Source organism: Anser anser (genome assembly GCF_964211835.1).
Source record: "Anser anser genome assembly, chromosome: 4".
Taxonomy (NCBI): Eukaryota; Metazoa; Chordata; class Aves; order Anseriformes; family Anatidae; genus Anser; species Anser anser.
In genome coordinates this window covers 65799824-65814511 of record NC_139724.1, presented here as the reverse complement: position 1 = coordinate 65814511, position 14688 = coordinate 65799824, and the positions used below count along the sequence as shown (strand labels likewise).

Genomic DNA, 14688 nt, shown 5'->3' with positions numbered 1-14688 from the left:
GGGAAAATCAAAAACATACAAAGAACAACAACAAAACATTTTTTATTTTATTTTCTTCTTCATTGGTATTTATTTGATCCAGATTTACTTCTGGAACACTGCCAGATCATTACAATTCAGCCGTTTGTCATTATGTTAAACTGCAAGGTCATGCTTTTCTTAGGTGTTAGCCCTTCTATCTAACAATAATCCACATTATCGCAGGCCTGCTTGTTGCACACAAAGCCATGATGTTGAGGATTAAGTTAGTCTCTGGATGCTGAAAAGCAGTTTCGAGAGCACTCAAAACCAAAAGTAGAAACTTTGCTTTGCTGTGAAATATGTAATTAAAGAGCTGGAATTTGAGAGCTGTTCCTTCTCTTAATCTTGTTCTTCTTTTCAAAAATGAATCAGCAGAAAGAGCATCGAAAGGAGCAGCTGTCACTAGGGGACCCCTTCAAAACCACTAAGGAGGTCACTCACTACCTGAGCCACTGGAAAAATCTTCTGAATGATCACGCCGTTGAATTTGAAGAATTTACTGAAAAGCTTGATAATGAGGCCAGTGAAGAGCTGAAAGATCTTATATTTAGTCTAACAGAGAAAGCCATTGAGGAGCTTAAGCGTGTTCAGTATGGAATATTTGTGCAAGAACTGGTAAAGCTCAACGTGCCAAAGATGTTCCTTCTGGAAGCTGTGGAAGAGCATAAAAAAGAGATCATTGTTAAACGTGAACAGCTTGAAAGGGAAGAACATGAAAAGAGCATGGTCGTTGAAGAGTTGCTGCAGCTCACGAGACAAAAACTAAGCCAAGAACTGGAAGCTAGGTTTTCAGAACAAAAAAAACTAAGGAGCTGGGAACAGTCAGTATTCATGCAAGTATCTCTATGCCTTTTTCTTAGTTATTTTTGTAAACAGTGATGAGCTAGGAGTTGTCATACCTGTCTGAATGTAATTGTTAATGATCAATTATATGTCATGCACCTGGGAATTGATTTCTCACAAGTGCTCAGCCCCTGCAGAGCCAGCAACATGCACTGACAGTCTGACACTTCAGTAGAGTTTCCAGGAAACAGAATTTTTGAAACCAAAAGGTGGAGTGGTATTTTTATACTTGACTTCACTTTGTATCAGGTGTCACTTGTGCATCGTTCATTATTATTCTTGGTTCATTCTCAGAGGTCCAACACTTTGCAAATGTCATTTAGTATGTCAAGCCTAATGAGCCCTGCACTCAATTTTGATACATTCGTTCCAGCTACAAGTCAAGCCTTATTCATCAGGTGCTCATTTTATGCTTTACAGAAGCATTTCTACATATTTCATAAATATACAGCACAGTAGCGTACCTGTGTGGTTCAAGAGATCCACATGTGACACTTGGCTAATCTGTCCTGCTGACAAAGTGCTGCTGATACCGAGGCCCCAAGCTGCTTCATACCTCTTTTTTAAAGTAAAACAGTTTTGTACAGGCAGTTTTGTCCTGACAGCATCTCTGTAAGTTTTTCTGCTGTACTGTGTAAAGCCACATAAAAGAAATAGGAAAAGGAACCTTGCCCATCTCATGTTGGCTTTGTTAGAGGAAGAAAATCCATTTGTGTCTTAGTTTAGTTTTTAATTTCAAAGCCCTTGTACTTTATTCAGCATTTTAAATACTTTTTCTATAAGCTATTTCAGTGTATCTTCTAACTTGTCTTATTATCTCTGAATATATTGCTGAGAACAGACCTACAAGAACAAGGAAGTAGATTGTATGACCCAGCAAGTCTTTCGTTTTTATAACTTATGATTCCATGATAATTGTGTTCTAGTCTGCAGTGTCACCTGATGTATTGTTAGATGCTATCTATTTACTGCAATAGTAAGCTGATTGTTTTTTCCAGTAAAATACTGGCAAATACATACAAAAACTGCAGCATTACGCAACTATTCTACCAAAAGTCTCTTAAAATCTGTCACTTTATGTTCAGTCTGCTGTCAATTTTGAGATTTCTATCACAGTTCCCAGCTCTTTCTTTTGTGTTCTCATCTGCTATTTTTCACAAAGAATTATTTTGAATGATAGCTTTTCATTTCTGTTGCTACTGAAGAGATAATAAGTTAGTCCAAAATTCCTGTGAAGACTTTTTTTTTCAATGCTGAAAGTCCTTATTAAGTATAGACTTTACAAAATTGTGATTTGCAGTCTTTACATACACACACACACACACACACACATATACATGCACACACACTGGATTTTCTCCTAATGAATGTCCTAAGACAACATGAGAAATGGTACGTATATTGGAAATGCTTATTTGGAGTAATACTGCATTAATTTTTTTAGGTGAAAACTTTACAGCATATTAAGATGTTTTAATTTAGGATGTAACGGTACTTTGCTGAATCAGTAAACAGAAATAGGATCTATTTAGACGCAGGATTTCTAAACCCAGGAATATTTTAGTGGAACTATGAGGTACTGTATAACTATGATATGTTGAATTAAAGCTTCAGTCTTAATGGAACATACAGTATAATATAATAATAATAATAAGCTACTTTAAAAAAGTGATGTTCATGCTTTTAATGCAAATGCATTTTTGGGAAAGAGAATTTGTTCAAAAGAAAAGTTAAACTACTTTTATGAAATACTCTTAAATATTTCAGTCACAAGATCAGAACATGAATATAGTCTAAGGTTAGTCAAAACTGGAAGATGAATTTAGGCTTTAGCATGTTCTATTTTTAAGTCAACTTCAGCTTGGCCTGAGGAATAGTTCCCTAGACTTCTGTGTTGAGAACCTTCCTTCGACAAAATAGGAACTTTTTGAGTGATTCAAATTGTTAAAATATAATCCATGTTGTTCAGACTGCTAAAAGCTTTTTTACAAAGAATAGGTCAAACCACTTGGTGATGGGGCAGCTGACATACGTGAGTTTATAATACAGACATACTTTTTCATTTTATTTTTCTCCCCTCTCAGTCGCTTGGACTGCTAAGTGCTGAGAAACAGCACAGGGAGGCTTTACAGGAAGCCTTTGTCTTGATTACAGCCCTAACACCCTAAATTCGGGGTTTGTATTGTCTGAAGTGGTAGAAAGATTCTGTACTTAGGAAGTTTACTCAAATTTGCATTATTTTTTATTCCAAATGTGTTTCCTTTTGAAAATGATGTGTTACAGTCAAGGAAGTACTGTACTTAGAATTTAAGGTATGCTCATGGATATTTTAAACATACTGAGCAGCTCAGTCCTATGTGAGATGAATAACTGATTTATGCACAATGTAAAGAAGAATGATCATGGTCCTGTAAAGTATTCTTGTGCATGTCTTCAAAATTTTATGGAAAATTGTCTGTATCACTGAACAGCAAATGGCTTTCATTGTTTATTTTTTTCTTTTAACAGGCATCTTCTAAGTTTGCCCCTTTCACTATCTGAAGAGGAATTGCTTAAAATGAGACAAGAGTTCCACTGCTGCTTTTCTCAGGTGGACAGCAGCTTGGCTCTGCCCAAGATAAGAGCTAGAACTTTGCTTCAGGTTTTTGAGCTGGAGCAAAGGGATGCGGAGCTGCTGAAAGTTGATCAGAATTTAGCAATGACCAATAAACAGGTAGGCACAGTGTGGGATCGGTGTGGGGATGGGTGAGGTGTTCATACATGCATCCACAGTTGTCGGCCTGATCTGCAGGTGAAGTCCATAGCTTCTCCATAGAGATGACAGCAACGTATGCTTCTCCTGTGTGTGGATTGGTAAACCTTAAAGATAACTGTTTGAGCAGCAGTCAGATATGGTTCCTTCACATACACCTGCACACCTGCATAGATCTACTGCTTGTGTGTCCTCCAGCCTTGCCAAGATGAAGGCATCCGTATAAAGAAACGGTTGGGTGACCAAAAGGGGACTCATCTGAGGAGAGTCCACTGAAATGTGAAAAACTGGAGAGATGATAAGCCTGACTCTGAATATCAGGGACCAGTTAGGTCCTCTACAACCCAAACTGAGATTTCTCTTGCAAACCCTCCACTTCACTAAATTTGGCACTAAAGTAAGGAAGGACATTATTGCCTCTTGATAATAATATGGGCTTGATTTCAGATTCTTCTTTCCAAAATAATTGGATATGTACAGAGGTGGTTTTATTTTGTTTATTTTAAATCTAGATAATAAGATAATCTAGATAGTCTAATAAGTAGATTTAAAGTTAGAGAGACTTTCCCAACAAGAAATATCTGTCAAATGTAGCACTTTTTTTGTTTGTCTGTTTTGTTTTGTTTTTAATAACACTGAAGGGTGTTAAATTCCTTTTGTAAGATGTAAAATCTATGGGATCATAAATTGTTTTCTGTTCTTAAACACGAGAAAGAAAATTGTTTCCTGTATAATTTTTCTGATACAATCGTAAAAGGAGTACTTTCCCTTGCTTTGTTTTGGTTCAGTTATGTTTTCTAAATGTGTAAACTAACTTGGGATAATTATATTAGGAAGTAGGCTAGTTCAAAACCTTAATAATTTCTGAATTACTTAAGAAGGAAAATGACTTTGCAATAGCCTTATAGTTGAACAAGTGTTATCATTTCCATGAGAGTTCATTATACTTAGTTGATATTCTTGTAAAGATATATAAAGGTCAAGAATAATTTGATTACATGAAGTGGTGCCTATTAATACTATCAGGTTCATTTGTGATTCATATACTGTGTCTCGAAAACAATGCAGTTCTTAAATTAATTTTCTTTGTTCATTTTTAACTGTGCTGAGGAAACTACGTATCAGTATGTATCAGTTAACATCTTTTTTTATTGTCACTACTAAAGGTTGTATAAAATCAAATTTATAGCAGTTTTCATGGAAAGGGTGAATGAATGAAATTTAAATGAAATGAAATGAATGAAATTTTAAAAAGGAGTTTCCAGTTTTATCTGAATGTCTGAAAGGAATCATCAGAATGAATGCACAGCACATGCATTTCAGAAATATTTTCTCAGTGAAATTTGTCCTTGTCAAGTGTTTCATTAACTGGTGAATCTGCCCAAAATAGTAAGTAGTAATCTTAATGGTACCATCCCCATCTACCTCTTACAAATAATGCCTTTTTTGCTCATCTTATCACAGCAGCATTCTAAAATGAAAAAATCAGGATCCAGGAGTAGAAATAAAATAGATATTCTGAAGAAATCTTTACAGGACAAAATTTTCATTTATGAAGACTCGGTGAAAGATGCAAATGTGAATAAGGTAAATGTAAGAATTTTCCTGTTCTGGGGTCAGAACCTGTATTTTAAGTAATTAAAGAATAACAGTTCTCAGTCATGAATAATATCCAGATAAAGAAGACATGAGGTGCAGTGGCATGATCTGTCTTTTTGCTCATACCTGCATTTGTCAAGATGTATTTAAAGATTGATAGTTTTGGCTTTTTTTTTAATTTTTGCACCTTAGTTACAGAACTGCTTTCGTGTCTCACTCTTTTTTTCATCTGATGGTTCTGGGGCTTGGTGTATCCATGATTGCAAGATTCCCCTAGGTCCTCTGGGTTTCCTAGCGGACCTTTGAAATCATAGAATCATAGAACAGTGGATTGTGCTTCACTACTGAACAAGATTTTATTCATGGGCCTTGTTAATGCTACTGAAAACACAGAAACAGGTTCTTAGATTCCAATACATTTTGGGTAGTTTTATACTGAGTTTGTTTATACACAACTCATTGAAGGGGAGCCTTGATTCTTGTTGGTACCTTTTAAAAGGGTCCCAGTCCCAATCTATTGTTAATCCTTAAGGAATGGAAGGGCCAGTGTCAATATGGGGTTTTGGAGGTTTTTTCCTTCTCTGCCAGTAGACTTTCCATGAGATACTCATCTTCTTTAACCTCTCTCTGCTTCGTTTTCCCATTTGTGAAATATGAGTAATATTACTTCTCTGTATCTGAGGTATATTATAACGACAACAGTTAGACGTAAGTAGTGCTCAGCTATATAAGCACTAGCCAGAGCAAGTGTCATTGGAACTTGAAATTGGTAGAATCATAGAATTATTAAGGTTGGAAAAGACCTTCAAGATCATCTGGTCCAAACATCTCCCTACCACCAATATCACCCACTAAACCATGTCCCTAAGCACCATGTCCAGCCTTTCCTTAAACACCCACAGGGATGGTGACTCCACCACCTCCCTGGGCAAACTGTTCCAATGGCAGATAAAAAATAATTTCACAAATGACTGCAATACCAATTTTATTATAAATTTGGAAGAAATTTTGTACACCTGTTTCTTCAGCTTTTTGTACCTGGATCCCAAGGAATGGGTCAATATGTTTATTCAGAAATAATTTTATGTGAGATTAGCATATTGTTATTATTGGTTGCAGATGGTAAAAGCAAAGGTTTATCTAGTCCAACATCCAGTCTTTGAAACTGAGAGCAGATGCTTAGACAAGAATGCAAAGAGTGGCCAAGTGTGTTCTACCAGTCTTTAATAATTTAACAGCTTTTATCCAAGGATGTATCTAATTCATAACTGGAGGCATTTGTACTTCTGTTTTCAATTCCTAATACCATGACCTCCAAAATCTCCTTTCATTTTTAATTTTTTTTTTTACCATTACTTAAAAGGACAGTTGAGTATAGGTCCTTCTCTTAGGCATTCGTTTTGATAACACATTTGGTGTGATCATTGACTTAAACTTTTGTTAGAATCTTGTTTTAAAATTGGAAAGTTAGCTTCTCTAAGCCTCATTATTTTAGTTTTACATGTGCCATCTGGCATACCTGTTGTTGTTTTAATTGTACAGCTGCATATTAGTTGTAAAAAGCCAAATGCTTTGGGCTTTTCCCAATAAGGAAACTAAACTATTGTTAAGGAAACTCATTAGTTCTCACATTATCATTAGAACAAAGAAGTACTGCAATAAACATTATGTTGATCACAGAAGAAAAGTTTGGTTTTTTTTCTGCCTTCTGCAGTCTGTTGCCTCATTCCTCATTTAGAATCTTATGCTTCTAAATTTTGCATTGATGTAAACACTTCTATCATCTAACTCAGAATTAACTATCTGATTTTTCACAGCCAATTCAAAGGGATGGGGGAACAATGGAGCAATGTTCTGCTTTATTTCTCCTCTGTTCACTGTTGCTTTTCTCCTGCGGTGCTCACATGGTGTTGTGGGTTCTTGTCTCTGTTTTGCAGCCTACAGGATGGCTATAAACTTTTTTCTAGACAGTGGTTATGAAAACAGCAGTGGGATATATTGTTTTGAAATCCCATAAAACAGACATGCCAGAGAAGAAGTTTTAGACAGGATGTAGTGAGCTGAGAGGCCATGGAAGAAAGTTTACGGCCTAATCTTATAGTATGAGGACTATCTAATTCCTCTGTGTTTCATAGCTGTGTTGAGGTGTCCTGTGCACTTGGCATGATTATGTGGCAGTTCCTTTCTGAAAAAGCATTTATCTTTATCAAAAGAAAGACAGTGGTAAAATACATTGTTTCTTCTGTTTACCCTTCTGGGCTAAAAAAAATCAATAGTAATAGACATACATGAGAAAAGTCTTTGGAATTACAGGTAATTAAATACATTTTCAGGGCAAGTCAGTGGGAACTTAAGAACTGAGAGCTTGAAAGATCAGATAGTCAGACAGTGTGGCTCTGAAAATTGCTAATTGCTTTTGAGAGCTTTATCCTCTGTCGCAAGGACAGAGTGTAACAAAGATCAGTAGTATAATCATTAATTCAACATGCCTTTCAAAACAAAAACTTGAGTCTTATTGGAGAAGTTTGTCTTGTGCGCAGGCTTTCAAAGGAAGATTTTGTTTAAAAATTTGCCTCGGCACTGATGTGTGGAATAATCTTGCTTCCAGGCCTTTGTCTTGTGTCAATGGCTCATAAGAATATCTTGAAATAACTATTTGGATTTTGGAAATCAGTTTGCTTTGACGAGATAAAACAATGAAACAACAACAAACAAACCCCAGTCAGGTGGGCTTGTCTGTCTTGTGCAATCTAATTCAAAGTCATGATCTGTAGAATGTTCTGCAGTTTTTGATTTTATTTGATTTCCAATTGGTATTGCTAGAGTACAATATGGGGCTCTGAATGCTTATGAGCTGTTGGATTGTGAGGTTAGATGGGAAATGTTAAAATTACTAGCTTTTCAGTAAAAAGCATTACACAGAGAAGAAAAGGTCTCATATTCATTTTACTTGTTTCTCACCTGCCTGCAAAGAATATAGAAGATATATACATAAAAGTAATATTAGTATTGAATATTTCCTACTAAAAACTGGAACGTAGGAACAAGCAATGGATATTTCTGTGTCTGGCCTAAGGTACAAGTCATCTACTTTTTAATGTTGTTTTTTTATGAGCACTTGGAGGCAGCTTAGCTCTTTTTCCATAAACTCCAAATTTCGGCCATTACTTTTGCTTTTCACTAGAGATCTCTGCTTCCAGTGCTAAAAAATAACAACTTAGTTTTTAGAATTTTGTTTTACTGTATTTCCAGTGTGATCTCTGAGCTGAATTCTCTTCCAAACCCAAATATCCAATGTGTGTGTTACCCATATGCTTTCTTAGTTTTTAGTGTCATACACCTATATTTTTCAAGCCCATCACTGGAGACAACATCTAAAACAAGGATGCTCCATGTTGGTGAACCGTATAGATGGGGTAGCACAGATCACATACACCTAAAAGATTAGGCAGAAATGTGACTAATGAGGGCTCTAACAAATTTAACTGCAGCAGCTGAAGAAGTTGTCTAGCCGAGATGATTGTCCCTTCACTGCTCATTAGTGTCTCTCTGACAGCGAACACATCCTGGAACAGCCATGAACAGCTCCCACTTGCAGACCATAATGAAAGCGAACTTGTACTAATACACAATAGTCCTAATATGAATTAATGTAACTGAGTCATGGGCAAATTTAGGTTGCTCTAGGGAACCTGCTTTGGCAGGGAGGTTGGACCTGATGATCTCTTGAGGTCCCTTCCAACCCCTACAACTCTGTGATTCTGTAATCAATTCTTTAAACAGTAATGTTGAAAGACAAAGTCCGTCTTTTAAGATGGAGACTTGTTAAAAATAACAAGAAAATTATTCTTGTCTCTACTTTGTGACTGTAGCATGGTTTCTTACTCTTGAGTTGTACTTGGCTTAATTCACATTAGTAGGAAATACTTCCTGATGGTAACCTTCCTTCCCTTGTGTTCACGGACATTCCAGATGATATAATGGAGACTTTGGAGAATATCACATGAACATAGCACAAGCATATTTGGTTGCAAATCACATTGTAAATTTAACTCCATCTACCTGGTAATAGAATTTGGATGAAACACAATCTCTCTTGGCAAGTTTCTTATCAATATAATTTCCAAAGAAAATTCTTAAGCATCGTATTACATGTTTATTGTCTCAGGGATCTAAAAGCTTGGTGGCAGTCTTCATAAATGCTGCTTTCAGGCTAATTGTGAATAGAGTCAAAGATATATAATTCTGATTAACACGAATAGAATACAAAGCTAACATGAATGGAAAGCTAATAAGGTGTTAATGACTTGAGTACGTATCATCTTTCTTTATTTGTGCAGAGATACACTGAGGGGCCAAATCAGATCTTGTGCCAATGGCAAGTCATATAGTGTCTAAAGACTGCGGTTCACCTTCAGCATTATTGTTCACACTTGATGGACAACTACTTTATAATTCTCTTCCCTATAAGTGGTGTGACTCACCAGTGCCACAGGAGTGTGTGTTGACAATTGCCTGATAGAGCTTTGCCCTCCACCTCTCCCCGGGGCCTTTCTTCAGAGCAAGTGGCAGGGCATGCTGCAGCCTGGGCAAAGACAGGGGCCTGCTGGAGCACCTCCATAAGCTGGGCTTCTCGGTTACTATTGTGAACTGTGGGCATCTCAAATATTTTAACGAAGGGATAAGGCTAAGAGTATGTATAGTGGTGCAACACTAGTAAAATGTTGTAACTAGCCAGATAATTTTAAAGAAAACTCGTTTGAGATTATGGAATTCATTGTGTAAGAACTCTGTGGTGCCATATAGCAGAGTATCTCAGAGGACTATAAACGTAATGCTAATCTTTCTAATAAACATACAGGTCTATTTATTACTCCTATTTTCTAGACAGGTAGAACTGTAGAGAGATTAAGGCTGCACATATAGGATGCCTTAGGATCCATGCTAAGATACCTACCGTGTAGATATCTGAATTAAATAGGGATGTTCATCTCTTCCCATTCTTTAAGAGAGGGGCCAAATTGGATGGGATAACTACCTTTCTGTAGCATGCAAATGGGAATACCTGCTCTGAGTGACAGTAAATTAATCAAAACATCTTTAAAAGGTTTTGAGATGCCTCCTCTGATGGCTGTGGTCCTTCCATTCTGTCACAGGGAGTGGTTGCCTGAGCATTTCTGTTAAAATAAATAAGCATTTTCTTAAGTTTCCAATATTATTTCTGAAAACTTTTTTACATGCTGTGAAACTTCTCAGATTTTTTTAGGAGCAGAAGAGAATTTAGAGATGGAGTGAGAGGAAAAACCCTGCACTCAGATACCCAGCAGTGTCATAGTTGGGCTGTTTCTGTGCTTAGATTCTGGATTCAAAATCCAGTCTGTAGTGCAGCACTTGATGTAAGTTCTAAGTAGTGGAGTTGCAGCTCTCATGCTTGTGTATGCTCGCTCTGTCTTCCCTCTCTTACAATAAAAATTCTGGGCCGGCATGGATAGGTAACACAGTGAGAGAGAATAAAACTTAAGATGAAAATTTTTTGACGTCTTTGAGGATTCACTTACCCAAATGTTATATGTGCAGTGTAGTCTAACCTTGACATCCACACTTAAACATCAGTAGAAAGAGTTTTTTTAGGGTATGACACGCACCAACAGGCACCTTTTCCCTTTTCTTTGACTGTAAAGGGGGCTTAGAGTGACAAGCTCAGATGGAAGGATGTATTTTCTCTTCCTCTTCAGTCACTCATGTATGTAAGCAGAGATTTGTTTGTGTTATTAATTTTTACCTTTGTTATATTAAAAATTAATATAGACCCTGTATTCCAGGTTAGTATTATTAGAGTTATCTGTACTCCCCCCTCCCCCCCCCCCAAAAAAAAAAAAAAAGCTTGATCTAATTGGTATCTCATATTCCTGCAGTATTTTGTGATCATTTATATACAGTAAAAGCTTGGAATTGAATGTTTAAAAACACTCTTTTTTTTTAAACAATGTATCTCATTATAAGATAACAGCTTTGATTTCTTTGCTGCTTTAATCCAGCTTGTTAATTGCAGACTAGTAAAATCATGAGTGTTCATGTAAGGTTTTAAGGTTTTATGTTAATCTTGTTATCTTTTGTGCTTCATTATTTTTTAGGTTAATTACGAGTTGCTGCTTGAGAAAGACTGTCAGCTGCGTGATCTGGAAAATAAACTTGGAGAGTATATTGCTTCTTTACAGTTTCAAAAGACTGTTAAAAAAATCAAAATGTTGGAGCTATATACTGCTATCATAAGTGTACAAGCTTTGCTCTTTGAACAACTGAGCATGTCAAAAACCATGTCAAAATTGGAATGTATTCAGATTTTGGAAGCCCATAATCCAGTAAGTAATGAGGTTGTGAGAAAGAAAAACTCCTGTTAGGAGGCAGCAACTGAGACAGTAGTTTATTTGACTTTGATTTAGTTGCACTGGTTTGCAACTCTTGATGGTCTGGCCTTGAATTTCTGTGTTTATGTGCACTCTACTGTTCTAAATAAAAGAACTAAAGTAAAGGAAAATATTAGTGCCAGAGAAGATTGTATATTGTGATTATTTATTTTTGTTACAGTACCATCCAGAGATATACAGTCAGGAAGAGCAGTATTTTGATGACTAGTTAAATTTTGTTGATTACAAGAAAGAACATTGGGAAGAGATAGTGTCATGATTCGTCATGAATGTGTTACAAATTTTTTGAGAATATAATGCTAGCCATACAGGAAAATCCATAAATACACAATATACTTAAATCATGGAGCTTTTAAAGTTTATATATATATATAAATGTATAAATATACTTACCTGTCTGTCTCCCTCCAAGCATACTCACATTGTTTCTATAGCAGAAACTTCAGAAAGACCTCTTCCCTTCATTGTTCATTGCATTTATGTGTGTACGTTACATGTATGTGACAGTTTTCTATTCTTTTTTTAATACTTCAGTGCTCTGTATTCATAAGGACGGGTTTTGTCTGCTATTTGTGGCCATCCAAGTGAGGCTTGGGAGAGCATTGGAGTTGAACAAACAAAATGATTTTTTAAGAGCAAAATCTCTTTGCTTGAGGGCATCATTAGAAAGCTATTACTATGAAAACTCCTGCTTAAATTTTAATGCTCTCATCTCTGTAGAGCTTCTCTTAAAATGGCAGTTAGTATGCTTATACCATTCCATTTAAAAAATAAATCATTAAATCTGTAGAGAATGGAGAAAGTTCTGCATAGACAGAGTATTAAAATAATTTAATCTGGGATTATTGCTTTTAATGCAGGAATTATAAGAGGTCCCAAAGAAAAGATTGGGCTTTGTCCCATCTTCTGCAAAGAGGTTGCTTTTAGCTTCTCTGTCCTTGAACAAATGGCGAAAAAGTATTGAAGGAGAGACTGAAGATAGAATAACTAGCACTGGATTCTTTACCCAGTGTGCAGGAACTGAGCTAAGCCTTATTTGGGGAAAAATATATTTTGGGCACTGTTGGTTTACAGAAACTATCTCCTGGTAATCAAACCTTTGTCTCTTGCTGTGTTTTATTTCTGCTCCTTTGTTCCTCTACCTGACAAACATTAACACCTGTTACTTTAAAACAAATATGTCAGATTACACAGGATTCTCTAATGCTTAACTACATCAGTGATAGTTTTACCAATCAATGAAACAAAACACATCTGGCTGTATGTGAATTTGCTTTATACTCTTAGAGATAGCAAGTTAATATTATTTTTAGGTGTTAGGAGAGTAGATCTGAGCTCCAGTGTCACATCTTGCTGACCAGGGAGCAGATGCTTACTTAGAGATACCATACTTCAATGAATTTGTAGTGTGAATACAGCTGATGAGGTGGAAGAATAGGCAGATAAAAAAAATCAGTATTTTTTCCAAGCTACAGGTTGGGAAGAAAGGTGCTAAGATATTTAGTAAGCAACTTTTTTGAGGTCAGACAAAAATGACATTGGAAGACTGGAATATGAGCCCTTCCTTCTGATGTCTGCTTTGATTCTTTGTTCAAAGAGGTCTTTGTCATGAGAGATCCAGTCCACTTAAAACTTTGGGTTTTAAACCTTTGATTTTTAGACCATTGTATTTGAATCCTGATTTTATTACACAATTTAGTAATTCAATAAATTCACAATAGTACACTGTCTTTGAACTCACATCTCTTTGATACTAGCCATTGATGCAATATAACTAAAACTAGTCTTGCTGAGTTTCACGAGCTGTTCCAGTGGCTTTATGTAGCTCATAGATTAATTCTGATGGTGCCATTCTTTTGTTTGGATCTCAGGCTTGCCGGTAGTCTTCTTTCTAGATGTCTTCTACATAGGAAGGTTTCAGAGAGTATCAGCGTTTAACACAATGAAAATTGGCTCATATCTTTAGGCATTGTTCTCATATGTTCACAGCATGCAAGTCATGTTTACTGAAGCCATTCGATGAGTTGGAAAGTGTAATGACTGCACGTGGCTGGGTGGAATGAGAAAATGAATAAGCTAATAACACAAGCTCCAATACCATCTTCTTTCTTCACTCCAGTTGGAACTTGTTCTTGTAAGATAATTTATGAACTTCAAGATTGTGTTTTCAACCTCTAGGAGATTGAAGAACTTGACAGGAAGCTGGAGTATGAAATGTTGCATAAGGAGTCAGCTCAGCAGCAACAACATCTAATGAATAAGCAGAGGTGGACACCGGATGGATTGGGGCTTTCAAGTGAACCTGTAGAAATGAATGCAGACAGACAGGTGACAGTTCTGCTAAGACAGGCCATGAATAAATGTAACCAATTTATAAATCTGCACCAGCAAAGGTGAGTGCTTTGGTCTCAGGTGTTGCTCAATCACCACAGTCATTACAGACTTTAAGATAGCACAGAGAAACAACAGACGAAATCTCTGCTGTGCTGGGGAGGGACTGTGGCCCAGAGCATAACTGAGAAGTCTCAGGAGCACTGAAATAAGAAATAGGAGATAACTTAGTTGCATTTGGATGGTGATGTTCTTTGTGACAGTCACCATATCTTGATGGGGAGCCAGTGAAAACATAACAATACTTCCTAGCAGCAAGGGGGAAAAGAATTCTAATCCTGTTTCTTCATTTCCCAAGAAGATGAGTAAGGACTTCAATGAAACCTGCTCAAGTGGGGTCAGAGGAAGTAACTGAGAAATAAAACTGAATTTCCATCTCCACTGTAGACTGAATTCCCTGTCCCACAGTTATTTTTGATGTCATATATAAGTAAAGGTATCAGTGGAAAAGTTAAGTACCTTTAAGTAAAGGTATCAGTGGGAAAAAAAAATGCCTCTTAGGAGAGATGTAGAAATACCTGTCTTGTATGAAGGTCACCCAGCAAAAATAGATGATAATGTGCGAAATTACAAAATAATGTATTACATTAGGGTTACAGGAGTTAGAAAGTACATTTCTACTTGTATTGCACACTATTAAAAGCCTACCACATC

General features: G+C 36.4%; 1 protein-coding gene across 1 annotated transcript in view; it reads left to right on the top strand.

Annotated features, from left to right (window-relative positions):
• Positions 1–14688, top strand: part of EVC2 (EvC ciliary complex subunit 2) — a gene marked incomplete at its 5' end in the record, with an annotated part of 70679 nt that overhangs the window by 44637 nt on the left and 11354 nt on the right. The window contains 5 exon segments of the mRNA XM_083834455.1: positions 394–854; positions 3373–3577; positions 5081–5203; positions 11350–11577; positions 13822–14036. Coding sequence (XP_083690581.1) covers positions 394–854; positions 3373–3577; positions 5081–5203; positions 11350–11577; positions 13822–14036 — 1232 coding nt within the window.